This window comes from Aulonocara stuartgranti (assembly GCF_965226115.1).
Source record: "Aulonocara stuartgranti genome assembly, chromosome: 8".
In the NCBI taxonomy this organism is placed as follows: domain Eukaryota; kingdom Metazoa; phylum Chordata; class Actinopteri; order Cichliformes; family Cichlidae; genus Aulonocara; species Aulonocara stuartgranti.
Window position 1 is genome coordinate 22,030,925 of NC_138959.1, and position 27,953 is coordinate 22,058,877.

At 41.2% G+C, this 27,953-nt stretch overlaps 1 protein-coding gene across 6 annotated transcripts in view; it reads left to right on the forward strand.

Annotated features, from left to right (window-relative positions):
* Positions 1-289: 289 nt before the first annotated feature.
* Positions 290-27,953, forward strand: part of arhgap22b (Rho GTPase activating protein 22b) — a 51,125-nt gene continuing 23,461 nt past the window's right edge. Inside the window, exons 1-3 of one of the 6 annotated variants that reach the window (XM_082543242.1) lie at positions 290-373; positions 17,989-18,188; positions 22,623-22,710. In XM_082543242.1, coding sequence (XP_082399368.1) covers positions 295-373; positions 17,989-18,188; positions 22,623-22,710 — 367 coding nt within the window. In that variant the 5' untranslated portion in view covers positions 290-294. Of the gene's footprint in view, positions 374-6,874; positions 6,989-7,136; positions 7,979-14,693; positions 15,567-17,988; positions 18,189-22,622; positions 22,711-27,655; positions 27,918-27,953 lie in introns of those variants that run through there. The other 5 variants (XM_082543244.1, XM_082543246.1, XM_082543243.1 and 2 more) reach the window with 5 other exon arrangements.

A 27,953-nucleotide genomic window follows, 5' to 3' on the forward strand; every position in this document is an offset into this window, starting at 1 on the left:
AGACTTGTTCCAATAATTCTGCCAGCTTCTTTCACCACCCGCTGGAGTGCTTGCTGATCGGCCTTGGTGCAGCTGGGGAACCACACTAGAAATCCATACGTCAGAACGCTGCTGATGGCACAGTTGTAGAAGTTCAACATCAGAGATCTGGGAATGTGTGCGCTCCGCAGTCTCCTCAGGTAGTAGAGGCGCTGTTGGGCCTTCCGTACAACTGAGGTGATATGGTTGCCCCAGGACAGGTCCTCGGTCACAGTTCTGACACTACCATCCGAATGTTGCTAGGCGGAATTGGAAATGTTCATCTTGGAGTGGCTGCATTGCTTGGATTCAGACATTTGCATCAAATGGAGTGGCTTTTTCATTGACAAGCAGGGTATGTGCTTAAATTTTAAATTCCCTAATCAAAGTTGTCACCGTGTTCAAGTATCACTGTAATCCAGTGTTGGGGAGTAACGGAATACATGTACCGGCGTTACGTATTTAAAATACAAAATATGAGTAACTGTATTCTGTTACAGTTACTGTTTAAAAATGTGGTATTCAGAATACAGTTACTTTGTTGAAATAAAGGGATTTCATGGCGGTCTTTTCCTTTTTCATATGTTAGGCTGTCCCCTCTGTTTTTTTTTTTTTTGGTAATTCCACACCAGAACAAAACACGCATTAAGAGACTCTGACACCTGGGTCTCAATCCCATGTCACCTCAAGTTGCGGCCCGCATAATGACGTGATGATAAATTTTTAAAAATTATTGTTCAAAAAATGTTTTATTATGAAGGCAATAGGCAGAGTGTTACAGGCATAGCCCTAAAGAATGTAGCCTCATGGGCAGTGTAGCCCAGCTGTAAGTAAGCTATTAAGACTCGACTGTACACTGTGTTCGTGTTTTCCTCCGAAACAATAGGTTCCGTAGGAGCAGTCTTTCAACGCCTCTCCCTGTCTCTCGCTAGCAAAGTTGACCCAGGCAAGAAAGTAAAGCTAGTTTTCGGCTATAAGCCCGACACGAACCCGACGTATTAGCCAGAGGTCCCTTTACTACGGTTCGGACCCGCCTACCTGTTTTATATACGTGCGGAATAGTTTTCTATATGAGATCGCTGCAAAAAGTGCAGCCTTACCTAATGTCCACCCTACTGTTACTCATTTTATATTAAGATTTAAATATCTAGTTGGTATTGATATGACGAGTAACCTTCAGTAATAGTAATAAATCACACAGCAATAGTACATTCATGTAGTAGTAAAAAGCTTGATAATATATTAAGTAATCCAAAATATTTCAAATACGTTACTCTCACTGAGTAACGTAACAGAATACGTTACAAAATACATTTTGGGGCATGTATTCTGTAATCTGTAGTGGAATACATTTTAAAAGTAACCTTCTCAACACTGCTGAAATCGGACCAAGAGGAGGGACGGATGGATGGACGCCTATTTGTGTAAATTCAATGGTCCTTGAGCAAGAACCTTTCTACACTGTGTTCAGACAGACATTCTATATACAAGTTACTGTTTTAACTCATGTTAAATGAACGGTTTTATTGTTGTTTGTAATTCTTAAAAAAATCATACAAGGACCTTGACAACTGGCCGGAGGAAACTGAACAGTAACTTCTTGAATTAGACCATATGAGCAGCTTTATTCAGTTTTCAGTTATGTTCAAATATATTGGTAAAAAAAATTAAGCTCGTTCAAGGGCCTGAAAGGCTTCTCTGACTCTGATCTAAGCTGGTCAGTCGAAGTGAATTTAGTCTTTGCTAAGGACTCCACTCTATACTACATTAAATCCACAACCTCTTTAAAAGCCAGGTGAATGATGTTCTCGTCAGAGGCAAAATCCAAATGAAAGTTTTCCAAACAGTCAGATTCAGCTTTTCCCATCCCTGTGCCAGACAGCTGATGGCTGAGTGGTGTGTGTTTATTTTGATGGCCACTGCCTTGTGCGTTACAGGGTTCCACTTGTATACACAGCCAAAAGCTTGTGTGTGAGACACTGGAAAATGTACAGAAAGGAAAAAATCAAGAAGGCGTAGGCAGAGGTACAGGAGAAAAAGTGTCACCCTTCTTTAGTACATCCTGTCTCCCTCAGATTGGACAACCTGACATTTAAGCGAGCTCTTAGGCCCAACAGTATATATCAGAGTTCTGGTGAATGTGTGGTGTACACAGAGCACTGGCCTGTGGTTATGGCTAAACAACAACAGAAAGGGTTGTTTGTGGGTTGCTCTGTTGGTTTGCCACTGGTCTCACTCTGTGGCTTCATATGTCCAGTCTCGAGTCTATCTTGCTTCTTCCTCTTTTATCCAACATTCCACACTGTGATAACACAACAACATGTGGATGATTTGGGTGATAAATATAGAGGGAACAACGCTGAGAGCCACACCCTGCACCGTGTGGCCACATCGCTTTAACCCAGCCTCAGTCTTAAAGGGAACGCTGGCACCGAAGGCTTTTCCCCCCCCCCCACTGCTGGCTCATTTTGGCTTCTTGGTGTGTATGTGTGTGTGTGTGTGTCCCTCCTCCTTCCACTGTTTCATTGTAGCTTATGTGACCCCTATCTCTGTTTGTTTCAGCCTCATTTTGGCTCCATTCTGGTTTGCTCTCTGCGTGTGTGCGCTAGATCTGTCTCTGCATTTGCTGCTTCATTTTAGCTGCTTGTTATCTTGTGGGTATGTGTGCCTGTATGTGTGGAGACGCACACCCCTGACCCCCTCTGTGTCTCCCACTTTGCTCTGTAATAAGAGCAGCTGTGGTTGTCGTGAGGCCAGCTCTGATTCAATTGCAGTGCAGGACTTAAGGCTATTATCCTCTGTATGCTGGAGGAGGAGAGCAGCACAGCTGCTACAGCAACGACAGGTTTGATGCCGCCTTCCAGAGATGACTGAGAGCGGGATATTTCAGACATCAGACAGGGACAAACAGCCCTCTAACACAGAATATCCCTGTTAAACCAAATGCAGTCAAGGTATTTGGTCAATTTAGTCAATTTTGATACATTTTGTCCTAAATTTCTCAGTGAAATATGTTTAGATATTATGAATTTATTATCAGCAATAAACACGAAATGATATACGTAAATACTGGACAAATGTAGAGACTTAAGTCCTGTTCAATAACCAGTGTCCATCAGTAAAGTCATATTTTAACCAAAATTAAATCTGAAGGAAAAAAACAACAAATAAGCAGACAGTAAACATTACAGTGACATTGAATTTTACTGAAAAAAGCTTAAAACTAAAGAGGCATGTTCAGTTCATAAACAGTATAAAGGACACATACATTAGGCTAATTAGCATTTCGCTAGGCTAATTAGCTTTTAGCTAACTAGCTTTTAGCTTACTAGCTTAATGTTTTAGGACTATTTGTTTTGTTTATTTTGTCCATTACAATTAAATTCAGCTTTTTTACAAAAATGCTATAACAAATGTATCAACCAAAACAAATGGAAGTACATTTATTTCATTGTTGTAAGCGATTAGTTTTTTGGGTTGCCGGTTCGAGCCCCGGCTTGGCAGTCTCGGTCGTTGTGTCCTTGGTCAAGACACTTCACCCGTTGCCTACTGGTGGTGGTCAGTAGGCTCTGTCAGTGTGCCCCAGGGTGGCTGTGGCTACAATGTAGCTTGCCATCACCAGTGTGTGAATGTGTGTGTGAATGGGTGGATGACTGAATGTGTAAAGCGCTTTGGGATCCTTAGGGACTAGTAAAGCGCTATACAAATACAGGCCATTTACCATTATTTTTATTCCCCAGTTTAAAAAATATGCATGCTACACACTACCAAAAAAAGATAAAAAAGAAAACTACAAACTAACTCTTGCCTAAAACCTCAATTTCTTTTGCTTTTAATTGTGGTTATACTCTACAATGTGTAGTCCTGAGTAAGATGTCTCAGGTACGAACGCCAAATCCCCAAAGATTGGAGTGGAAAATAGTGAATTAAAGACACACTGCTGCTTTAATGATTCCTTTTTTTTTATTATGATTAAAGTTCAACAGTAAACACTAATTTACCTGCAGTGTTTGTTTGCTTGTTTGCATATTCTTCATTCCATAATTAGTGCTGACTCACTGATACAAAGTATTTGCATTATTTTAAAATCCCAAAATTTCACTATACAGGGAGTGCAGAATTATTAAGCAAGTTGTATTTTTGAGGAATAATTTTATTAATGAACAACAACCATGTTCTCAATGAACCCAAAAAACTCATTAATATCAAAGCTGAATGTTTTTGGAAGTAGTTTGTAGTTTGTTTTTAGTTTTAGCTATTTTAGGGGGATATCTGTGTGTGCAGGTGACTATTACTGTGCATAATTATTAGGCAACGTAACAAAAAACAAATATATACCCATTTGAATTATTTATTTTTACCAGTGAAACCAATATAACATCTCCACATTCACAAATATACATTTCTGACATTCAAAAACAAAACAAAAACAAATCAGCGACCAATATAGCCACCTTTCTTTGCAAGGACACTCAAAAGCCTGCCATCCATGGTTTCTGTCAGTGTTTTGATCTGTTCACCATCAACATTGCGCGCAGCAGCAACCACAGCCTCCCAGACACTGTTCAGAGAGGTGTACTGTTTTCCCTCCTTGTAAATCTCACATTTGACGATGGACCACAGGTTCTCAATGGGGTTCAGATCAGGTGAACAAGGAGGCCATGTCATTAGTTTTTCTTCTTTTATACCCTTTCTTGCCAGCCACGCTGTGGAGTACTTGGACGCGTGTGATGGAGCATTGTCCTGCATGAAAATCATGTTTTTCTTGAAGGATGCAGACGTCTTCCTGTACCACTGTTTGAAGAAGGTGTCTTCCAGAAACTGGCAGTAGGACTGGGAGTTGAGCTTGACTCCATCCTCAACCCGAAAAGGCCCCACAAGCTCATCTTTGATGATACCAGCCCAAACCAGTACTCCACCTCCACCTTGCTGAGTCGGACTGGAGCTCTCTGCCCTTTACCAATCCAGCCACGGGCCCATCCATCTGGCCCATCAAGACTCACTCTCATTTCATCAGTCCATAAAACCTTAGAAAAACCAGTCTTGAGATATTTCTTGGCCCAGTCTTGACGTCTCAGCTTGTGTGTCTTGTTCAGTGGTGGTCGTCTTTCAGCCTTTCTTACCTTGGCCATGTCTCTGAGTATTGCACACCTTGTGCTTTTGGGCACTCCAGTGATGTTGCAGCTCTGAAATATGGCCAAACTGGTGCCAAGTGGCATCTTGGCAGCTGCACGCTTGACTTTTCTCAGTTCATGGGCAGTTATTTTGCGCCTTGGTTTTTCCACACGCTTCTTGCGACCCTGTTGACTGTTTTGAATGAAACGCTTGATTGTTCGATGATCACGCTTCAGAAGCTTTGCAATTTTGAGACTGCTGCATCCCTCTGCAAGATATCTCACTATTTTTGACTTTTCTGAGCCTGTTAAGTCCTTCTTTTGACCCATTTTGCCAAAGGAAAGGACGTTGCCTAATAATTATGCACACCTGATATAGGGTGTTGATGTCATTAGACCACACCCCTTCTCATTACAGGGATGCACATCACCTAATATGCTTAATTGGTAGTAGGCTTTCGAGCCTATACAGCTTGGAGTAAGACAACATGCATGAAGAGGATGATGTGGACAAAATACTCATTTGCCTAATAATTCTGCACTCCCTGTAAGTGCTTCCCTATAGGTGATTCAGGCATGGATACTATCCGAATCTTCCTATAATGTGAATTTTTACTAATGTAATTGATTCAATCTAACCTGGCAATTATGTTTTAGCTTCTTCCCTTAAGCGAAACCTTCATGACAAAAACATGGATGTTGAAGATGTGAACTACAGCAGCTTGCTGAGTTAATGAAGTATCCTTTCTGCTAACCTGAAAAAAGAACACCTGTAACAACTACTAAAATGATTGAAATAGCCTCAGATTCCATAAAAGCCTATACAAGTTTACAAAATAGACAAAAATTTTACTGATGAAAGCCAGAAGTACTAAAATGAACAAAAAACAGCTTTGAATTTTCCTTCCCAAGGGCCACACTCCTACTCACTTTCCTGAGTCAATTACAGGCTGTCGCAGCTCAAGGAGACAGGACGTTGTCTTTTAGAAGGGGATCTGTATTTTTTTATTTCCCCTGGTCTTTCTGAGTAGTGCCACTGGTATGCCTGGAAGGTGCAATTACAGCCTAGTGCATGAACTGGGAATTTCTTACACCCGATTTTGAACCGGAGGCTGTATCATTCTTAGAAAGCCAACGCTGGCAAAGATAAAAATGGATTGCCAGATCATAGGCTATAGAGGAATTTAAAAACAGGAACTGGGGTGAGAGAGGAAGGGAAGGAAGTGAGCAGATCAAATATTGGTACAGCAAGGAGGAGAGATGAGTGAGAGAGAAAGCAGGAGATGGGTGAGGGGAAATGAGTAATTAAGGGTGGAAGGCAGAGACGAGCTGCAGAGCTCTGCTGCTTAATTAGTGGCAGAAGGAGGAGACACCTGCCAGATGAGCACTCCTCCTCTTCCTCCCTTTTACAAACAGACAGATCTTGACGTAAAAAAAAGTAATCACAGTGGAAAATAAGAGCACTTAAAATCAGCCATCTAATAGCCAGTCAGACCCATTTTTTGGAGGAGATCCTCCTCATGTACCACAGGCGGATGTACCACTATGAATAATGTAAAAGGAAGGGGTGGAGGACACTGGGCGTGAGCGCAGGCATGGCAAAAAAACAGGGGTAGTTCCTCCCCCTCCTTCCCTTCACCACCCCTCTTCTCTTTCCATTCTCCTCCCCTCCCCGTGTTCACCCAACCCCCTAGCTGCCGGCTGCACTGCAGAAGGTCAGTGGGAGAAGGAGAGGAGAGAGGCAGAGGGAAACGCAGGGGTGGGGTGCGTGGATGTACAGGAACATGCCGACAGGAGAGCGTGCGGACGAGCGATGACAGCCATGCTGAGCCCAAAGATCAGACAGACCAGGAGAGGTAGGTTCACTCTCTCTGCCTTCACATGGACGGAGATACATCACGTCACATCTCACAGGGACTGTGGTGAGAGTTTTAGATGATGGATTAGTAGATGCACTAACTCCTTATGACACTGCATCGCACTTTTACTATAAAAAACAATTGCTCCTATACTTATGGTTTTCTAATACCCATGGAGAAGCACTTTTTCTCCCCTCCATCTGTTTGGCTCACATTTCTGAATGAAACAGGCGATCTGCCCATACAGGGAACCTCTCGCGTATATTAGCATTTTACTACAGCTGGTCGATGCCGTCGGTGTGAATTCTATTAGGAGGCGTGAGCAGCATCTCTAGTTTCATCACTGCAGCGCTAGGCACTATCAGGCTGCCGTCAGCTGCCGCTGAAGCTGCAGCCGTGTGGCATGTGTGTGTCTTTGTGGATGGATACATTAATATGTGTGTGAGAGTGTGCGTCTGTCTCCCATTTCTTTTTTGGCACCAATAGAAAACTACAATTATCTAACTGGATCTGATAAGATGACATGAATAGTTCCCAGGAATGGCAGAGCGATGTTTAAATCCTCTGGAGTGGCACAGAACTGGTTGCAAAGTCAGTTAAATCTGTAGTCTGACCTAAACAAGGGGTTTTATAGACAAAATCCCTCGTTTCCTATAGCATAAAGGTCAAAAATGCATTTTTATGAATCAAGGAAGGTAGTCTAGGGAAGAATATTTCGTATAAGCTGACACTACTTCACATCCTCGCTGCACATCTGAGACAGTGAAAATGAAAGAGATTATAGCGACTGTGTGAGCCCCGCGTGGGAAACATTCTCTGCATACCGTCTGTAAATTAGTGCTTCACTGCTGACAGCATCACATTTGTTGCATGGAGTATCGCACAGACGCATATCACAAGTTGAGCTAAGGTCACAGTAGGTCGAGAAGGGACGGGGCACCAACCAGCATGGTGGCGACGCTGTGGATGATTAGGCTGCTTGTACAGGTAAGCCGAAGAAGACACTCATAATATAAATTAACGATGTGTCACGCATGTATTGATCATTCCTGGCTCCTGAATTCATGACAGCAGAAGGTCAAGCTATGTAAACCATACAGCGTAAAAAAAAAAATCCTAAAAAAACAGTAATATTCCGGCAGCTGGGGCGGCAAAATAACACCATAAAATAACAGAAAATAACTTTCTCATAAAAATACGGTTATTTTCAGTAATGACAATACAGTTTGTTGCCCTAATTTTCCATGGGATTTGCCTTTGTCAAGTGCTTTTAAACATTAAATTAGGAACATTTTAACGTGATTAAACAATGAAATTACCTATAAACTATGGGCTCAAAATGTGGTCATAAATATTTTGTACTTGTAAAAAAGATTTGTATGTGTAAAAAAGATTTGTGTGTGCGTAAAAAAGATTTGTGTGTGCGTAAAAAAGATTTGTGTGTGGACTTAGAAAAAAAAAACCCTGCAAGTTACAAGTACGGATTTTTGACCCTATTTTTCTTCCCTTCATCTGATTGGTCAATGTCATGTCAATCACAAATGTAACAATCCAATCAGAGAACAGATGGGTTTGGCTGTCGAGGGGCGCTTTTTTTGAACTGCAGGTCTTTGAAGGGAATAAATGCCCTTTTACATGCCAACCCAGCGTTTTCCTTCATCACCACGAAGGAAAACAGTCTGTGGTCGTCCGAGTTTGGTGATTTTTATGTCACAGGTCTACGTGTTTAATACAGGGACTTCCACAGCCTTTTCAACAGCGCTGCGGACTGCGGGGTGGGGGCGGGCAGTGTTTTGGAAATGACAGTCTTCATTACAAAGCTTTCTTCGTTATGAATTAGCATACATGTTTTTATTGAACATTTGAAGAACTAGCAAAAAAAACAAACTCTTGTAGAGGACATAAAGTCAGAGATAGAAAAGACAAGGAGCAGGTGCATCTAGTACAGGTAGAGCTGCTGCAAAAACCCATAGAGCCCAGCAGCCAGCGTAACAAATTCTGGATCCTTTGCTTTTAGTTAGCAGTTAGCATTAGCAGCGTATCCTGCATCCGATGTGAAAGGACTTTTATGCTGCGCACTGTGACTCACAGCAATGGTCCTGGGTCAGCCCTGACTTTGTGTTAAACTAATCCTAAAGTAATAATGTTATTTCTAACCACTGATATACCACAACTTTTTCCTTTCAACAGCTACTGAAAGTTAGGGGACCTAGCTGCTATCGGATATTTATATAGCGATCCTCCAGCTTCAAACGGTATCACCCTTCAAGGACCTGCAGTTCAAAAAAGCGCCCCTCCGACAGCCAAACCCATCTGTTCTCTGATTGGATTGTTACATTTGTGATTGACATGACATTGACCAATCAGATGAAGGGTAGAAAAATAGGGTCAAAAATCCGTACTTGTAACTTGCAGGGTTTTTTTTTCTAAGTCCACACACAAATCTTTTTTACACATACAAATCTTTTTTACGCACACACAAATTCTTTTTACACATACAAATCTTTTTTACGCACACACAAATCTTTTTTACACATACAAATCTTTTTTACGCACACACAAATCTTTTTTACACATACAAATCTTTTTTACAAGTACAAAATATTTATGACCACATTTTGAGCCCATAATAAACAAGGTCAATGAATGCGGCAATATGAATACTAATACTTAAATGTACAGAAATATACAGTTAACAGTTGGTTTAAATAATAATGGATTGCATTTATATAGCGCTTTTCGAGACCCTCAAAGCGCTGTACAATTCCACTATTCATTCACACACTGGTGAAGGCAGCTAGAATCGTAGCCAGAGCTGCCCTGGGACAGACTGACAGAGGCGAGGCTGCCATAGCGCACCATCGGCCCCTCTGGCCATCACCAGTAGGTGAAGTGCCCAAGGACACAACGACTGAGAGAGTCCGAGCCGGGGCTCAAACCGGCAACCTTCTGATTACAAGGCAAACTGCCAACTCTTGAGCCACGATCGCCCTAAATAACAGTGAGAATATTATTAATATCTAAATATGCATATGTACAGACAGATACATTTAAAAATTTTAACTCATTTTTAACCTTAATTTTTTATATTTTATTCCTTCCTAGTTAAATTTACACTTTTTAATTTTTCATATTTATTTCCTATCTTATTCATAGCCTTTTCCTTTTTTTTCTTTAGGTCACGAGCAGTTGTCTAATCATTTCACTGCATATCGTACTGTGTATGACTGTGTACGTGACAAATAAAATTTGAATTTGACAAAAAATTTTTTTTTTGAAAAACAAGAAAATTATGTTTTATTACATTTACAGTGATTTTACGTTAATTTACATTTGAAATGTAAAATCACAGTCTATTTATGTGAATTTAATGATATTCTAGAAAAACAGTACAAAACTGTAAAATACACAGTAAAATACTTTTATATTGCAATTTTTTTCTACAGTGTAGCCTGTATGTAAACGATGGCTGTGAAGTCACCCGTTGCTTTGTGATTTCTGTTTTTCTGAACATTTCAGTTGGCACTGTTTTGGTTTTTGGACGGCAGGTTAGAGATGGGGATTACCGTACACTCGTTTCATTACAGCACTGTTTTAACTTCTTACTTATTTTAACTGAATAAGATGAATTGCAAACAAACTGTCCTTATCGTGTCAACTTTAAGTCTTAATATAACATAAACTAATTGCATTATATTAAAAAAAATAACCTTTTCTCTTGCACAATGGACACAAAGAAAGGAAAAGTCAAAGTCAACTTTATTGTCAGTTCTAAAATATGTGGAATGTGGCATACACAATTGAAATGTCATTTCCGTCTGATCAAAAGTCTACAGCTAGACTGAATCAAAAATAAAACAGTTATAAGAATATGAGTTATACATGTGAAAAGAAATATTTAGTATAAAAGTATAAATATTAATTTCGCAGGATAAAGTTGTGATCGGAAGTCCTCCAATGACCTTTCTCCACAATGGAACGATTTTACAATTTACATCTTTAATGACCCCCAAAAAACAAGAGTTGGTGGCACAAGCTTGAATCCAGCTGGAATCTCTCCAGTCCACTCTATAAAGACCAAAGATGTTTTGGTGTGTCAGTCTACAGAACATGTCTAGTTCTGTTGCTGGACATATTTACATGGGAGTCTATTGGGACTGACTCCACTTTTGGAACCAACCTCAACTACCCATTTGAGGAAATTGCCATTTCCACATTGGCTACATTTTTTAACCTCAGAGGTTGCTACTTGACGTGAACAACCATATGCTGTGTACAAGAAGTCTTGACAATGTCCCTGGTACAGTGTCCATTTTGGTTTTAGAGCTAATGAAGGCAGTTGCCCTTGTAACAAATTGGAGGGTAAATGACAGCATGTCACCCAGATCCTATAGGGCCTTGTGTTTTTGCAGATATTGAAGACGTAACACAATGTTCAGTCTGGCTGTTGCACACTGCTCTTCAGATGCTTCTGCTTCTTATTTAGCAAACAGACAAACCGTATCAGATTTATCTTTCTATCAAGGAAGCAAATAAAGGTCAATTTCTACCATGTCTAAACTACAGACTTGATATTATTTACCTTTTAGCTTCTATCTAACTGTTGGCTTTTAGCAATAACTGTGTCAGCCACTAACACATTGAAACTGTAACAGGGTTGTGGTTACAATGGTTGGCTACAGAAATAGTAGCAGATTTAATTGCCCACATATCAGCTGCGTCTTTTTGATCTGTGTTACCATGGTTTTGTGATCAAAGTGCTCCAATGTAGCAACACCCTGACATAACGCCTGTCAAAGAAACATGAACGAACACCCTCACAACTACATGCTGTGAGCAAGACTGTGGAGGAAAAATTCACACATATAACGTACATGTAGAGACGATAACGCGCACCCACCAGTGCAGATCACGTCCACCCCACTGCAGTTTTAACATAACAGGCTGTATATTATTTGCAGCCCCCACCCAAGAAATGCTACCACACACACATAACAGCTAACGCATTAATCAGCAGTGATAGGCTAACGTATTGATGCACCTGTAACTCCCTGTGCTGTTTTTTTTCGCAAGCCATAAATCACTGGACAAAAACCAGATTAATGAAATTGGATTCTTCCAACATGCCAATGTTTGTGCTTGCGTGCATGTGATTTAGCCATCAGTGTAGTGCTACTGAGCTACTCTGGAGCACTCGCCCGGCCATGCTAATGGATCCACTCCTCTCTGATGTGCATAACAGCCTTATATCAATTTCCCACTGGTGATAAATATACAGCTCCAAACTGTATAAAGTGACGTCACAGGCAGTGTGCGCGTTCAGGCATGTGTGCGAGGCATCATGTGTCTTCATGTGTCAGACCACTTGTGCTTTGTTTTACGTTTGTTGACAACCATTTGTTCACATTGTGGCATTAGTTCCATATGTGCCACTGCTGAGTCCAGGACAGGGCACTCCATCGCTGCTATTTTGAGGGTTGCATGAATTTCAGTCTCTGTGAGTTTGTCTATTTCTGTGGCTGAACAATCAGCATCACCGTTCTCCTGTTTATACACGAGCAAACTGAATGAAGCTACATCCTCACATGGTTTTGCTTTGTGGAGTCCTCTGTCCTGTAAAGCCTTCTTTAAGGCTCAGTTCACACAAATTAGCAAACATATGCACTTATCTGCCATGTTTATACTGCGGCTTTATCTTCCACATAATACAATGGTGAATAAAACATTTTAACAATGAGCAGTAGACCTAAAAATTTCATCAATACTGGTGAAGTTATAAAAATCCACTGTTAACATGCCACTGTGAAGCAGTGAACATTATGTAAATTACTGGCCAAAGTAGGAATGTCATGATACCAGAAATTTAATAGTCAGTACAAATATCAGTCCTTTGTAAACATTTTAGCATGTAGAAAATAACTGATTTACAACGGCAGTGCTAACTGTCTCAATACATAAATAATAATAGGTAGTAACGTGTATTTCAGGACAACAATGCAAAGTACTTCCTTACATGATTCCTTAGCATGTAACGATAGACTAAAATTCACAGAAGAGTTGCAGCTAGGGTTGCAAACTGACACTCTGGTGTGCCAGAAACACAGTGCACAGCTAGCTGGGCATAGTGTAAATATGCACTGTATGTTCATAATCAATACCTCATCTAAAACAATAAATGACAGAAATCACATGGGAAAAAAAGAAAAATGATCAAACAAAATACTGTAAATACAGGTTTCAATTACTCAGTTTATTAAGCAGACCAAATGGCACCGTATTTTTATGACTCACATATTACTCCTCACATCAGTTGTGACTGGACACAAGCACTCATCTGATATAATTACGGTCAAATCATATTTGGTATTTGTAAGAGTGCCAACTGTTGGTCAGAAAGTGACGTTGCAGGTAACAATCAATAAACGGGACATTTTAGTTAATATAAGGGATGCACCAGTTTTGCTCATTATACTGCATGTCCCGGCTAAAACAGGACAATTGGCAACCCTAACTGCAGCCTTGGGGATGCCTGCGGTGCTAAATAAAATAAGTACTGTTTCCTTTTTTGAATGTTGGTATCGTAAGTATCAGTCCTCATGACATTACTGGGCCAAAGCACTTTGAAAGAAGAATGAGTTTCAGTAGTAGCATTACTAATATCTAATAGTAATCATAGTAACCTCGTTTTATTTGACATGAACCAAAGGAAAGGTTCCACATCAGTTTGTAGCTGATGGCTGCTAGTGGACTATCCTGGCTTAAAAAAAAACTTCTAATGTATTTACATCCCTGTACTTGTTTGACTTGAAGTCGCTAATGTTAGTTGCTAGTGCTAGAGGCTTGTTGACCTAGGAGCTACTCACTGGGCTAGTTGGTAAACTAATGTAGCTGCTGAGCTAAAAGCTAACACAACTGTAATCTAAGAACATGCTAGAAGTAGTCAGTCACATTAGCTTTCTGTGCTTTAATTTTTAAGCTAGCTGACTTAGCTATCATTTAGTCAGCTTGTTTCTGGGGCTTTGAACGGTAAGTTTGGTCAAAAGGCACATTTGTACAACTAATTGGTCTTGAAAAGCACAAAACATATAGCTAATAAGCTACAACAGCTTTCTACATTTTAGACTCTTGATTGTAACTCAGGGGTGTAGTGTACTGGACAGATAAATATAATTATTGGTAAATAGCACAAAAAATATGTTTTTTAAAGTGATCTACAGTATATGGCCTTTTTTTTTTTAACAATTTCCTTTTAACCAGCTTCAATTTTCATGATATCGTAACTGGATATGTAGCCAATCCATCAGGTATTCCTTGATATACATACAATTATTCCGTGACAGTGAAATAACATGATGCATTCTCTCAGTTACATAAGTTATCATCAGAGAAGTCATGATGGACAATAATGGGTATATTGTACTGCACAAAGTCATCCATGATGATGAGCCCTTGCAATTTGACTCAGCGCTTCCATAACCACACTGAATTGCAGTGATTGTGTATAAAGTGCACTTTTACAGCAAAATGGCCTTTTTTCCTTCATTGTAGTTGATAGTTGTAGAAGTGACCACAGACCAGCTCCACCCAAACCAAGGAACGTCTGAATCACTCTGAATAGAAGGTCCAAATTGGCACAGTGGGTAGTTGTGCTTGATACGCACACACACACACATGCACACACACACAAATCAAAAATCAGTTGTGAGTCAGGCGTGAATCATCGCCCTGCGTATGTTCCATTGAGTCCAAGATCCAGGCAGCTTATGTGTTGAACAGTGGTCCTCTTTTATGGGAGCAGTGGCAGGTTGAGGAGCGATGGAAAGGCAAGAGGGACGGGATGTGGTGCGAAAAAGGAGAGGTGTTAAAAAGGACAGGGAAGGTGAGTTACACAACTGCAATACAACTGCAATTTGTTAGTTGTAGCGATGATCCCAGTCAGGGTAAGACTGATTTGTTTACACCGCTGATGCTGCCCACATGAGACACTTCACCATGTCGAAATATCCAGCTGATCTGTGCAGGGGTTGTGCTATCACATTTGTGTAGTCAAGGCAACACTGGACAACCAAAACATCAAAGAATAGTGACAGCTAAGGAAAGCATAGCTTAGGATTCAAAAGAAAACTAGAGATCTACAAAGTAAAATGATATAAGAGAGATTCAAGTTATGCTTCTTCTGCTAAATATTAACTGGTTAGAGAAAAAGCCAGCTGCAGAAGAGTCTCTTGTTCAAAACAATAACAGATAACCCTATGCTTTGCAGTGCTTCAAATTGACTTCTCATGAAAAATGAAAATTATTTTACATGTAAAAGATTATATGCAGCCAATTAAAGTTTAGCTGTAATTCAAAAATTAGTTACCGTGCCAGTTTGATAACAAAACTGTCCTTTAAATGCATGTGCGCTGGGTGCTCTTTGATTCAAAAGACGAGAAGAATTAGAGCGAGTCAAAGTACGAGAAATGGAGGGTGTCGGGCAGAGGAGTGAAAATAAAGAGCCAGGGGAGACGGGAACTGTTAGCAGTGAAAAAGAAAGAAAGCCAATCTAGAGGAGAGAGGTAAATCATAAAGAGAGGTGAGTCTGCTGATATTAAAGCTTTTTAAAATATGTTATAATTACTTTAAAATGATTCAAAATGAACTCAACAGCAGAATGTGGAGAAATAAAGAGTCTGACCAAATTTCAAAGTTGTCTTGCATAACGTTGCAGAAATATTGACCCATAACAAGCAGCTAGTCCCAACCAGACCCTTGTAATCTGTCTTCGTAGCTTAAGAGGTGATAATGAGTCCATGGGTAGCACTGCCCACACTGCATATGCTTGTGTTATTAATGGCAGCCAAAGGAGACGGCTCTTTGCAAAAAAGGTATTTATTTTTATGTTTAACTAGCAACGCTGCCTCTATCCTCCTCAGTAAGTTGTGGGTCGGTACTGACAGACTGAATGCATCTGATTCCTTCTTTTGCAAGAGCAACTGTCTAAACAGAGATGTGGAAAAAGAGTGTTCCATGTATGAAAACATGAAATAAAGGAAAACGTCACTTCATATTAAAATGGAAAATGGGAAAATGTTACTTAGTCAGTGGCTCTGGCTCTACTGAGCCCTCAGATTCACTCCCCATCCCTAAACTGGTTATCTTTCCTCATGAGTCATATGTCAATGTGACCATATAAATAAATCCCAATTAGAGGCACTCTCCATGACTTCAAGAGTCTTTTGAAAGAAAACCATCTAGAGCAATACGTGAATTCGTGCCAATCTTTAGTGTTTTGGAAAAAACTGAAGTCATAGGTGATTACAGTCACCTGACCAGAAGGCTTACCTTACTTTACTCTACAATAGTGGAGTATACCACTACAAAAGCATTCTAGTAATAAGCTGCTCTCCCTTGTGGGTTGCTGTTAATAGACTGTATATTATTATCTTACATATTACACCTTTAAACATGCCCTGAGCAGCAGCCCAAACACTAGCACCACGATGCAGTACTCTGTATCTGCCGCCAGTGTTTTCCAAATATCTGCACAAACATTCAGAATAAAGGAGCAAGCTAACAATGAAAAGCTGGATTAAACAAAAAGGGTAATATGACACCACTCTTTGTTGAAACCAGGGAACATGAATAATGCTTGGTCACTGGCAAAAAGGCTAAATTGCACAATCATAATGAAAGCCACACACTGAAGCAAATTTCAAACCATATTCAGCAAATTTCAAACTGAATCCAACCAAGTTAAAGTCACAGCTGCACTAGCAAATTATTCTTGCAGTTTAGGCAGCATTTGTGTGCTCTCTAAAACCTTCTTATTAAAGAATGCAGACAGGACAGCATTAGACACAGAGTGGAAAAAAGATACCACTTTAAGGTAATATATTACTGAATATATATTACTGATATATATTAAAGAGGTTTCCACAGCAAGCCTGGACCCAGTTTGCATAAAAAAATAGTGGGCCACACCACATCTGTCAGAATCAACAGGCTTTTCAGGGTGTCAAAACAGGCTGTAATGTGCAATAAAAATGATATGAGCCATGTTCGTTAAGCTCAATGTATAGGCTGAAGGTAAAGATGTGGGACAATAAAAAAGAATAAAAATTGATTTTCTTCCCCTTCCATGCCTCAGTGCCATCGATTCCATGTATACGTGTGTGTGTGTGTGTCTGAGGTATGTGGGGGGGCAAAGAACACACACCAGCAGGGAGGATGTCAGCAGAATTGATTGCTCTAAATAATACATGATCATCAAATAGCCTTTCACTAGTTTGCCCCAGGTTTATTTATCTGTGCCAAACCTTTTTGTAAGTGTGTAAAAATAATGTATCCTTTAAGCGTCTGATGAAAACACACCTCAGTGTAGAGTCACGCTCCTTTATGTCTACAGAAGTTTTATTTAAATGTCAGTGCAATAACTACAAAAATGACATTATTTAACCGCTGATGTCATTCCAGGAAAATCTGAGTACCTCGGTAGCTATAAAGCTGCCACACACTCCCTTTTAAAACCCATCTTTGACTTGAGCTCAGGTTACACACATTTATTGAGGAGCATTCAGTCAGCCAGTCAGTCCCATGTGGTCCTATTATCTGAGCTCAAAAGCCTCAGCTATTCTGCTGGGTTGTACCTCTGCACAATAAGTCTATTCCAAGGACCTCTGAAATTGAAGGGGGGGTATCCCTGTCACCCGAGGCTATGCATGGTGTGGGTCTGTGTGGGTGTGTGTGTGTTTTTCCCCTTAGTTTTTGTGTCTGCTGCCTCTCTGCAGTCCCATTCCCTTTTATGTGGAGCAGCCTGGGTTAAAAGGCTGTCATGACTAAAGCCCCTGGTAGAGCACTATGTGCATTCAGGATAAAAAAAGAGGGACAACATACACCTACTAGAACACAAACAATAAGACAAATGGTAAATAAATCAAAACAAACAATATCCTTTGCTTTCAGCTGCTTGTGTATAAGCCTAAAAAATATGCTGTGTGTTGTGTATGTGTCATCAGCCAGGTCAAAGAGCATGGTGATGAGCGAGGTGTCGCGAGGATCGTGCCGCCCAGCCTCCCCGAGCCTCCACGAGGGGGCTCTGAAGGCGGGGTGGCTGAAGAAGCAGCGCAGCATCATGAAGAACTGGCAGCTGCGCTGGTTCGTGCTGCGCTCGGACCAGCTCTACTTCTACAAAGACGAGGAAGAAACCAAACCGCAGGTAATATTTCAGCCACGTTCACACACAACGGAAAACAGTCAGAGGGTGGCGAAATTAAAAGCTGGAGCACTGCTCTTTGGCCGGCGTGATTATATTTACATAATGAGGTGCAGCTTCCTTTTGGAGGACGGGACAGCTGAGTCATGCAGCTCAAACATATGGAGTTTAATGTGCAGCTGAATACATGAGAAACCTTCATGTAAATGATTTGATCTGAAGCTTTTGTTCAGTCTGAGTGTCTGAGTGAGGGAAGGGGAAAAAACTAATTTAGGTCTTTCAAATCAAAGCATGAGCAGCTCACGCGGCAGAGCAAATTGCCCATTAATTAAAGAAACTCTTGTTGATCCCTAAGTACTCTCGAGCAAGCCCTGTTTTCCTCTGACGTCATCTCTGTAAACGACTTTGTTCCCAAACATTTTTTCTGTATCATTGGAACTGATTGCAGTTTTGCCAAACAGCACTTTGAGCCATTACCTCAAGAAAAAATTATCCTAATTCCCATCTGTGAGAAATCTGCTTGTTTTAAGTCACTCTACAGTTGAGCACTGGACTTAAACCCACCTTAAACATTCATTCATTCCATTTATTGGCTACTTGGGGGCAATAGAGAGGTTTATGAAGTAAACAGGCTACTTAGTTTTAATGTTACTCTTTCTGGGTCACAAAATAAACTTTTAAGATATTTTCAGGCAAGAATGTAGCTGTGTAAATTTCAAATAACTGCTCGATTTATGAAGACATCACATATATAAGTGCTCCAACGTTTTTGGAGATGTCTGTTACCCACATATATGTGGGTAACATTATATGTGGCTCAGTATTTCATTTTCAGATTTTTAACATTTCTTTAGGGGTGGGAAAAATGCAACATATAACAACATATATCAATATCACTTCTTCTTGAGCACCTTATGCAGCTGCACTAGGCAGATACTGCCACTACAAATGATTACATTTGAATAAAGCAATAAATATAAAGCAATAAACTAACAGTAATAAATCAAAGACACACTGAAGATACGCAGAAAAAACATTTATCCCTATTTATCCCTAAAAACTTGAACAATGACTAATAAAAGTGCAGAGTGCAATAAGGCACATTCTTAAAGCTTATATTTATCCAATATTATTATTTATATTTGCTAAACACCTCATTTTTTTACATTTACATGTAAGTAAGTAACAAATTCCAATTCTGCCTCCTCATGGTTCTCATAGTTAAAAACATCAAGGCTTGGAGCTAATTATGTACAATGAGTGACCGCTACCAACAGTAACACTGCGTGTGCTTTATTGCTGTCAGATGAAAACACTCAGCTGTAATGATAACTCACCACACTCAGCAGACGCTTCAGTGCATTAGTACAAACAGCAGGGCAGCGTGTGACGCCTGTCTTCCTACTGCATTAGTACATCATTGTAAAATTGTCTACAGAGTAAACCTCCAATCAATCCCATTGCTTCTTTGTTGAACTGTGGCAAACAGCTGACTCACATTTTCCCACTCTGCATTCCTACAAAACACAAACACACACACACTTATATCGAATACTTTTAGGTGGAGATTCAGTGAAGCTAATAGGTTTAGTTGTAGATGCAACAAGGAGTGATGTAATCCAACAATAAAAGACAGAAGGTTCATGATTGACTGATGCCCACACACACACACACACACACACACACACACACACACACACACACACACACACACACAATGACGTGTTCCCCACTTCTCTGTCTCCAATTTTGAGGAGAAAAAATGACAGTCTTTAATCAGAGCTTGCCAATACTCATCCAGCTCATATTGATTCGCAACTTCCAAGGGATTCAAGTCACATGTGCTGAGTGTGGCTGACTGCACACGCGCACACACACAACACACACACACACACCATCACAAACCCACTCATGCATGCACACCCTCTGAGTTGTGTGAGAAACTGTGATTCTGGCCTTTTTTTTTAACCCTCTCATCTCTTAATCAATAGGAAACCCGAGGCCGGGAGTGTGGTCGGGGGTGGAGGTGTGGGTGGGGAGGGTGTTGCGAACAGAACATGACTGCCCCACTACCAAGATGAAAGGATGTGATAATTGGTAGCAGGGAAGGGAGCGCTGGATGAGGATCTATGGGGGTTTTCTTTTCCTTTTCATCGTGTGTGTTGGTCTGGGGGGGTGGAATACACTGCTGAACAAACAGAGTCCAGTTATCTGGCGGTACACAAAGGGCACCACCATCACACAACCATGACTCTGGTTGTAATACACAAAACCTTTGACAAAATAAACAAAAAAAGCTTAAAAACAGCTTAAACTTAAAGTTTATATTTGGTTTTGTTTTGATTTGATTCATGCCCAACCCCATCACTTACTGCTTTCATATGATTTTAGATTTCTTCAGCCTGACATTATGGTGCTCCGAAACCTTGGCAGCATCAGCATTGTACATGGCTTTCTGTTCCAGTAATTCTTTACTGCTCCTTCGTTTCTTGCTTTACGTCCACTTCTGGCACCGATTACTTTTAAGAGGCGTGCGTCTATAGACCTGGGCATGGCACGCGCCAAACAGGACGAGTCTGGGGTGCTTCAGGTCCAGATCTAGACACACGGTACCGATCAACAGCACTGCGTAATGTCCATGAGTAACAATGCGCTAGCTGTTCATGTTGCACTGTTGCCAACGTGAGATAAAAGTGTGAACAAACCTCGAGAGGCCAGGCTAGAATAATAACTGACTGGCATTCGTGTACAAACGAGGTTAAAGTAGGCGTGGCCGCATCTGTTTGCAGCTGCTTTGAAGCTCTTACATGTGCGCACAGTTCCCGTATCATTGGTTAAAATGCAGGGAAGGACAAACAGTGCTATCTAGCCTACTTTTCTGCGTGATTTGTGTTCTCGGGTTACGTGTTGCCTTTTCTTAGTCATTCATCCCCAGCCAGCTACTTGTGTTATTCTGAGCACATAGCACCCTTGGGACACCCATCCTGCCCTGCCCCTGTGCTCTATCCATCCACAGCTTCCACCCCTTTCCATTTGTTGCCATGGCGACTAATGCTGGCGACAGCCCGGCCCTCAGGCTGAGGCTGTTTGGCAGACTCTTCTGCCTGTTTGATGGAGGATGCCAGTGTGGAGATTAACGGGGCCGACCTACAGACGCTGGCATCTCTTCACAGCTCACTTGGCCCTAAGTTCTCGGGGCTAAATGGGTATTGATCTGGATAATGTATTCTGATAATCTGTGTGGGTCCCTGTTCAATCACAGGAGTAGCTGCTTAAATTTTTAGAGGGGCTAAGAGGTGAGTAATAAGGAGGGAGGAAACAGGAGGTGGGGGGGTGAGAGTAGGCAACTAAGTCAGACTCAAGCCCGTCATGCACACATTTTATTACGATGTAATGGCAAAAACAGGCAATCTTGCAGAATCCGAGTAACTCTGTGCGCTATTTTGTGGTTCATTTGGGGCTGCTTTTGGAATCAGTCACACCCAGTCCTCAGGTTTGCAGAGTCGGTTATTGACAAAGGACTGAAGATCTTTTCTTAGACATGGTCAATCACTCCAGATCAATCAGCCAGGGACGCCTCTTTGAGCAGGTCAGGGCATGGCACACTTGCCCAAGCACAATTTGCAGCAATCCCAAAAGAATCGGGCACTGTTGGTCCAGCATGCTTGGCCACACTTTGGATTGCCTAATGGGAGTACCCTCAGTCTTAATATCATTCCAAATGGCGTGCCAAATTTCAACTTAAAAAGATCATCAATGATGACTTAGACCTAACAGAGTTAAACCATAACCCTTGAAAACATGACACAGGTTTGGGTTTAGACCTCAGAGGGTTACGCAGGTACTAGCTGTACCTGTCTGTCAAATGATCTTAAAATTAGCCTGGAGTTTCCACCATATCCTGCCAGAATAACTGAGAGTTTAGTTAGGAATAGAGACCACAAGCAAACTATTTGGAAGCTGTGATAACACGTTGGCAGAGGTGACTGAAAACAGAGAACACCAATAATCAATGCAGAGCTCGAGAGAGGGTGTCACCACTGCAGGGAGTCAAGTGGGGCACAAAAACAGATTTTATCACAGGCTTGGACTCATTTGCATCCTAAACATTGGCCATAGATAAGGTTACCTGTTAAAATAAGATTTTCATAAACTACCAACTGACCGAGTGTTTCGTCACAGAAGCCAGGAAATTTACATCCATCACAGGTCATGTTGTAGGTCACGGTCACTCCAAACCACAAGTGTTTATCTCAGTGTGCCCAGCTCCTCATATTTGTCTTTCTTTCTTTCTTTCTTTCTTTAGCCAGTTTTCTGGAAAGTTACAGTAAAATATAAGTAAAAAGTCGAGAAACTAGTGAAAGTGGAGAAAAGACAAAGGAAATCGATGCTTCTGTGGTGGGAAACTATTTGAAAGCTTCTTCCTGTACGTTTCAGGGCTGTATACCACTGCAGGGATGCCTGGTCAATGAACTCACAGCTAATCCAGACGAACCAGGAAGGCACCTGTTTGAGATCGTACCAGGTGAGATCCCTTATTCTCTGCACCCTTATCACAAAAACCTGCAGGTTTCCCATTGTGCGTTTATCTCTGTGCTGACCGTCTGAGCCAAAAATGTAATATCCTGTTTTATGGTGAGCGATGCAAATATCTGAAGTCACGTGACCACAGATTAGATACAGGAAGCAGCAAGGAATTCCCATCAGTTGCTAGTTTGCATGACATTAATTTCACTGAGCTTCCTTTTGTATTAAAAAAGAACCTGTAAAATAATTTTACTCTCTCTTAGCTGTTATAGTTAGCATTAAATTTGCTATTCACCATCTCATATCGCCTCACATACCTACTCGTATGCATTGTGCCTGGACTCTATTTATTCTTTAGTTCCTACTCTGTTTGCTAACACTAGAGAGCGCTGTTGTCCACAGTGTCTGCCTCCTTGTCTTGCGTCTCTTGACCTCAGTGCTGGCAGTTCCAGTGTTGTATTTCTAGCTTGTGGCGTGTGAGCATGAAAGTCAATTACTGTGTGAGCGTAACATAAAATAAGACAGAGAACAGCCTCGCCCTCCATCATGCTGTTGCTCTGAGACCGTAGATTTCAGGACTGTTAGTGAGCCGTCATGCTTCAAACACAGAAGCACTGCCTGTGGCCAACTGGTCTAGCTAGATTGACCTCACATGGCTTTCCAAGGTTTCACTCAATCAATACAACACATTTTATTGTCATGAAGGTGAAGTTTGTCATAATACTTAACCTTTTGTGTAACAGATTAAAATAATACCATCTCTGAGCAGCAGTTTAAAGTGTATATTAAGACATATCTAAGAAGATATGAGTATAAAAATGGGCCACAACTAAACAGCCACAGAGCTACAGGTATAATCTCTAAATCGGGTTGTCTAATCCAGCGGTCTCCAACCTTTTTTGCGTCACGGACCGGTTTATGCCCGACAATATTTTCACGGACCGGCCTTTAAGGTGTCGCGGATAAATACAACAAAATAAAACTAGTACCGGTACCGAAAAAAAGAAGATTTATTCATAACACATGACCCAAAGACCCAGGAAAATCGAGTTAACGAAAAAACGATAACAAAATAACGCTAAAAACCGATAAAAACCCTGAAAACCATACATTTTACACCTGAGCCTCAACTCTCGCGGCCCGGTACCAAACGACTCACGGACCGGTACCGGTCCAAGGCCCGGGGGTTGGGGACCGCTGCTCTAATCCATACTGCAAATGACCTCTGTAATAGTTTGACTGTTTATTACACATTCTGTGGTGTTTGCTTGGAGATCCTTTCTTCTGTTTAGACTGGCCGACAGGCTTGTGAGTGTCTATGTGGTTTGTTTAAGGCCAGTCAATATCGCAGACGGGTGTGAACCCCAGAAAAGTCTTAAGAACCCCGACATGTGAGTGGACTGTAAGAAGCACAGAAGGCAGGAGAAGAGTGTAAAGAAAGAGGAGAGGAGGAGGTCAGTCAAAGGAGACAAATATAATTTAGAAGGATGCAGGAACCACAAGACTCCAAAGAAATTCAGTTCATGTTAGGTGTGTACATGCTGAGTGTGGAAGTTAGTCACATCCACAGTCCACATCCTGCCGGATTCTAACTGTAATAAAAGCTTATCGGGATCAGTCTGTATAAGTTATGTTTTCCCTCCTGTCCATAATTTATGACGACTCCATCTGCTGTTTACATCACGTTAGATTTGTTGTCTGCTCAGCGCAGAAGCACGTGTTAGCATGCCCTTTCTTCCTCTAGCCTGTAATCGGCTTAGTGTGATGAAGGTTTACACGCTCCCGTTAGTATGAAATGAATAGGCTTGGAGATTTGAGTCTGTACCTTGTGTTAAAATGATGCTTCCTCTCATTTCTAAAGCAATCATTAATGTGTCTGGCCATGTGTGCAGCCAATTTCACAGAGCGGCCCCTCTTGAAACATACAATAATGAGCTCACTGAACAGTGATTCGCCACTATAACATATACAGTGGAGTGCCGTGTTGCTATGTTGTAGTCTCTGTTATACAATAAACAGGATTTTTGTCTTTTGTAAAATTTACATTTGCATACGTTTACATAGAGCAGAGACCTAAAAATGTTAATCTGTTAGTTAATTAGGTGGCAGCTAATTTTTTTAAGGGTATTTTTATTGTGCGTTTCCTAATTTTCAGTCATATTCTATATAAATGGGCTAGTATAGCACTTTCCTACTCACTCTGAGCACTGAAAATGCTTTCCATAATTTTGCCATAATTTCCTTAGGGATTATTAAAGTATTCTGATTCTAAGCAATTACACACACACATATATATGTGTATATATATGTAAGATGCTCACATCAGCCACACAGATCTGGTTGTGAGCGCAACAGCCTCACCCACCTGGAGTTCAAATGTTCTTTTAGTGAGGGACAGCCAATCAGAAGAAACCTGGATTCAAAGGGGTGGGGTGGCCTCATGGGGGATTTATGTTCCCACGTTGATAGTTGGGCCTGTAAAGCATAGGATCAGGACCTTTAACCTTCAGAAGTCTAAAGCCTTGATTTTCCTCCACTGCAGACAGCTGGAGACCTGATTGCAGAGTAGTCATTTCTGTTATATTTCTTTGAAGTCCACCACCCGGGGAGCATGTGTAGTTTGTCCATTGTAACGGAAATTCTCCGCAGACAAGTCTATGTGGTCACAAAAACCAAGGAAGCATGTGGTCCGCACGGACCCTCATCGCCCAATGACAAAATTTACATAACTCAGACCCTCTAATGGACTTGCAAATATAGAAAGTATAATCATCAAAGAAAACCCTAACGCTAGCCCTACCTCTAATTCCAGGCAAGCAGATTTTTTTGTTGAGCTGGAAATCAGGGAACAAAGAAAACCTCAGAATATGAGGTTAGAGTATGGGTAGGGCTAGCATCAACACCTATGATGATTTACAGTTCAGAGGGTTAAATGGGAAGGGTTAACAAGCTTGTTTCAGGTAGAAGATGACCTGAGGGGCTGCATTATTGCCCAATATGTAATAAAGATGAACTGAATCAAACATATTTTATGGTCAAATTATTGTCAGTATCCATAGTTTTTTTTTCAGTTTTTATGATTTGTACACAAACAGATTTGAGAAAAAGACAAACAGATTGCAGCCCAAATTCACTCTCCCGTTTAAAATGGTTAAATAGTGCATGGATCTCTATGTTCCCTCACATTAGGTTCACCTTTTATTTCTGGCTGGAAAATGAATCATTTGTATGTAAAGGTTTAAAAGTGAACCATTTTGAACTACATCTGTTTGCAACAGGCAGTCATGAGCAGCAGTGCAACCCACACGCACTGCAGCTGTTTGGGACTTCTGCACTGGTAACCCCTCGATATGAGGTCAGACCAGAAATGAAGGTGGGGACTTTTCTATCAGTGCTGATAGATCAGCGCCTGGTTTTCCTTCACTTTCAGCACTCTTTTGTCTGCTGTAATAGTAGCCTTGTCTTTCAAGGGAGCCCAGAGACCTTGGCTTTTCATCTGGGTCATGTCATTGACTGATAGACTCTGCTCTGGCAAGATTACGTTTGTGTGTGTGTGTGTGTGTGTCTGGCTGCAGAGTAAATCTACTGGTCATTCTTTTTTGTGGTGCTAAGTAGCCAACCGTATTGGAAAAGGTAGACGCAAGGCAGACACTAGCAACACAATAACCCCCATGCAAGCAAGCAAGTGCTGCTGAATGGTTTTCAGTGTTTGACAAATGTGAAACATCAAAGTCATAACCAGCCTGCATTTATCCTGCATCTCTGCAGACAGCCCTCTCTTAAATATCACTTGAGTGGAAGCAGAAAAAACACCAAATTCCTTTTGGCATTTGTCTGAAATAACATGAGTAGTTCTGCATGCCTGCAATTAAAAACTGGGCTTCTATTATGTTTTTTTTTTTTTTTTAAATCAGTGTGTACTCGAGACAAAGCTAGCAGCGCACCCAAACAAAGCCGATTCAACAGTCATGTGCCTGAGTCTGAATTGAGCTTGTCTTAAAGCCTACAGGCATGAGGGAAATAAGCAAATAAGTAGATATCTTAAATTATTCTTTTTTAACTTAACGGCTGGCTCGGGGATATTAACCCTTTATTCTGGCGGTGCGGCGCAATGATAAGCCACCTGGACAAGAGCACATGCAATTGCGGTGTGCAAATGTGATAGCTTCTGCTGTGGACTAGTTGCTCACACAGTACATCACCCATGGATGAATAATACACACAGACACACACACATAGGATTTTTGTGTGTTTGAAAAGCCATTTTGCCTCATATGGCAACCCTAAATGTCTGACTGCAAGTAAAGAACCAGTTCTCTTTACACTTTGACCTTTGTAACATTAACACAGCTACATGTTGGGTCCCATGTTGATTCTCTCTGACTTTAAATGAGTCAGATGCATGCAAGATGCATCACATTAACAGTATTTTATAGCAGCGGGTATGAAAAATATGCTTGTGTTTTCTTTTTTGCTTCTTTTCTGTCAACAGAATACATGGTCACATATTGGCTGGTTAAATTGCTCAAGAGACATTTTACAAGACAGAACAACACATCTTCCTAAAGTTTTCTGAAATTGCAACCAGCTTCAGAAATGTCTAGAATAGTTTGTAAAAGGGATATGTATCAGTAACATGTTTTTTGTTCTGTCTCATTTAAGGAAGAATCTGTCTCACAGAGCCTGATAGGAACTGCCCCGTTTCTCTTTGTATATGTGTGTGTGTGTGTGTGTGTGTGTGTGTGTGTACGGGTTTGTTTGACAAAGACTGGAGGACAGCCCATCTCCCAGATACTGCACACTCAGAAAGAGAGAGAGAGAGACTTGTTACACTCCTCCTCAGGGATTTGCTTCTCCCCAGGGGGGCTGAGGGAACGGACCTGCTGCCCACACTGCTGAATGTGAGAGACAGGAAGAGAGGAGTGAATGGAAGGGCAGAATAAACGAGTGAGGAGTAAGAGGCTGGGGTCATTTGACGGGGTTTAGTTTCCGCTGGCATCGAGCATGCCTCGCTGGCAGGTTCTGGCCATCGGTGCTACCTGCGTACTGATCTGCTTCCAAACGGACTCGGTGGTGGCGGAGGAGCCACTCCTTCGAGCTCTAGCTTTAGGCCGGAGGCAGCGCCTGCCCCAGCCCACGCCGCTCACTCAGCCATGGGGCCGGTCTGCTGTAAACCGGACAGACTGAAGAAACAACATCTCCAAGGTAACGGGAAACAGATGCTGGAGATTTTTTACAAGT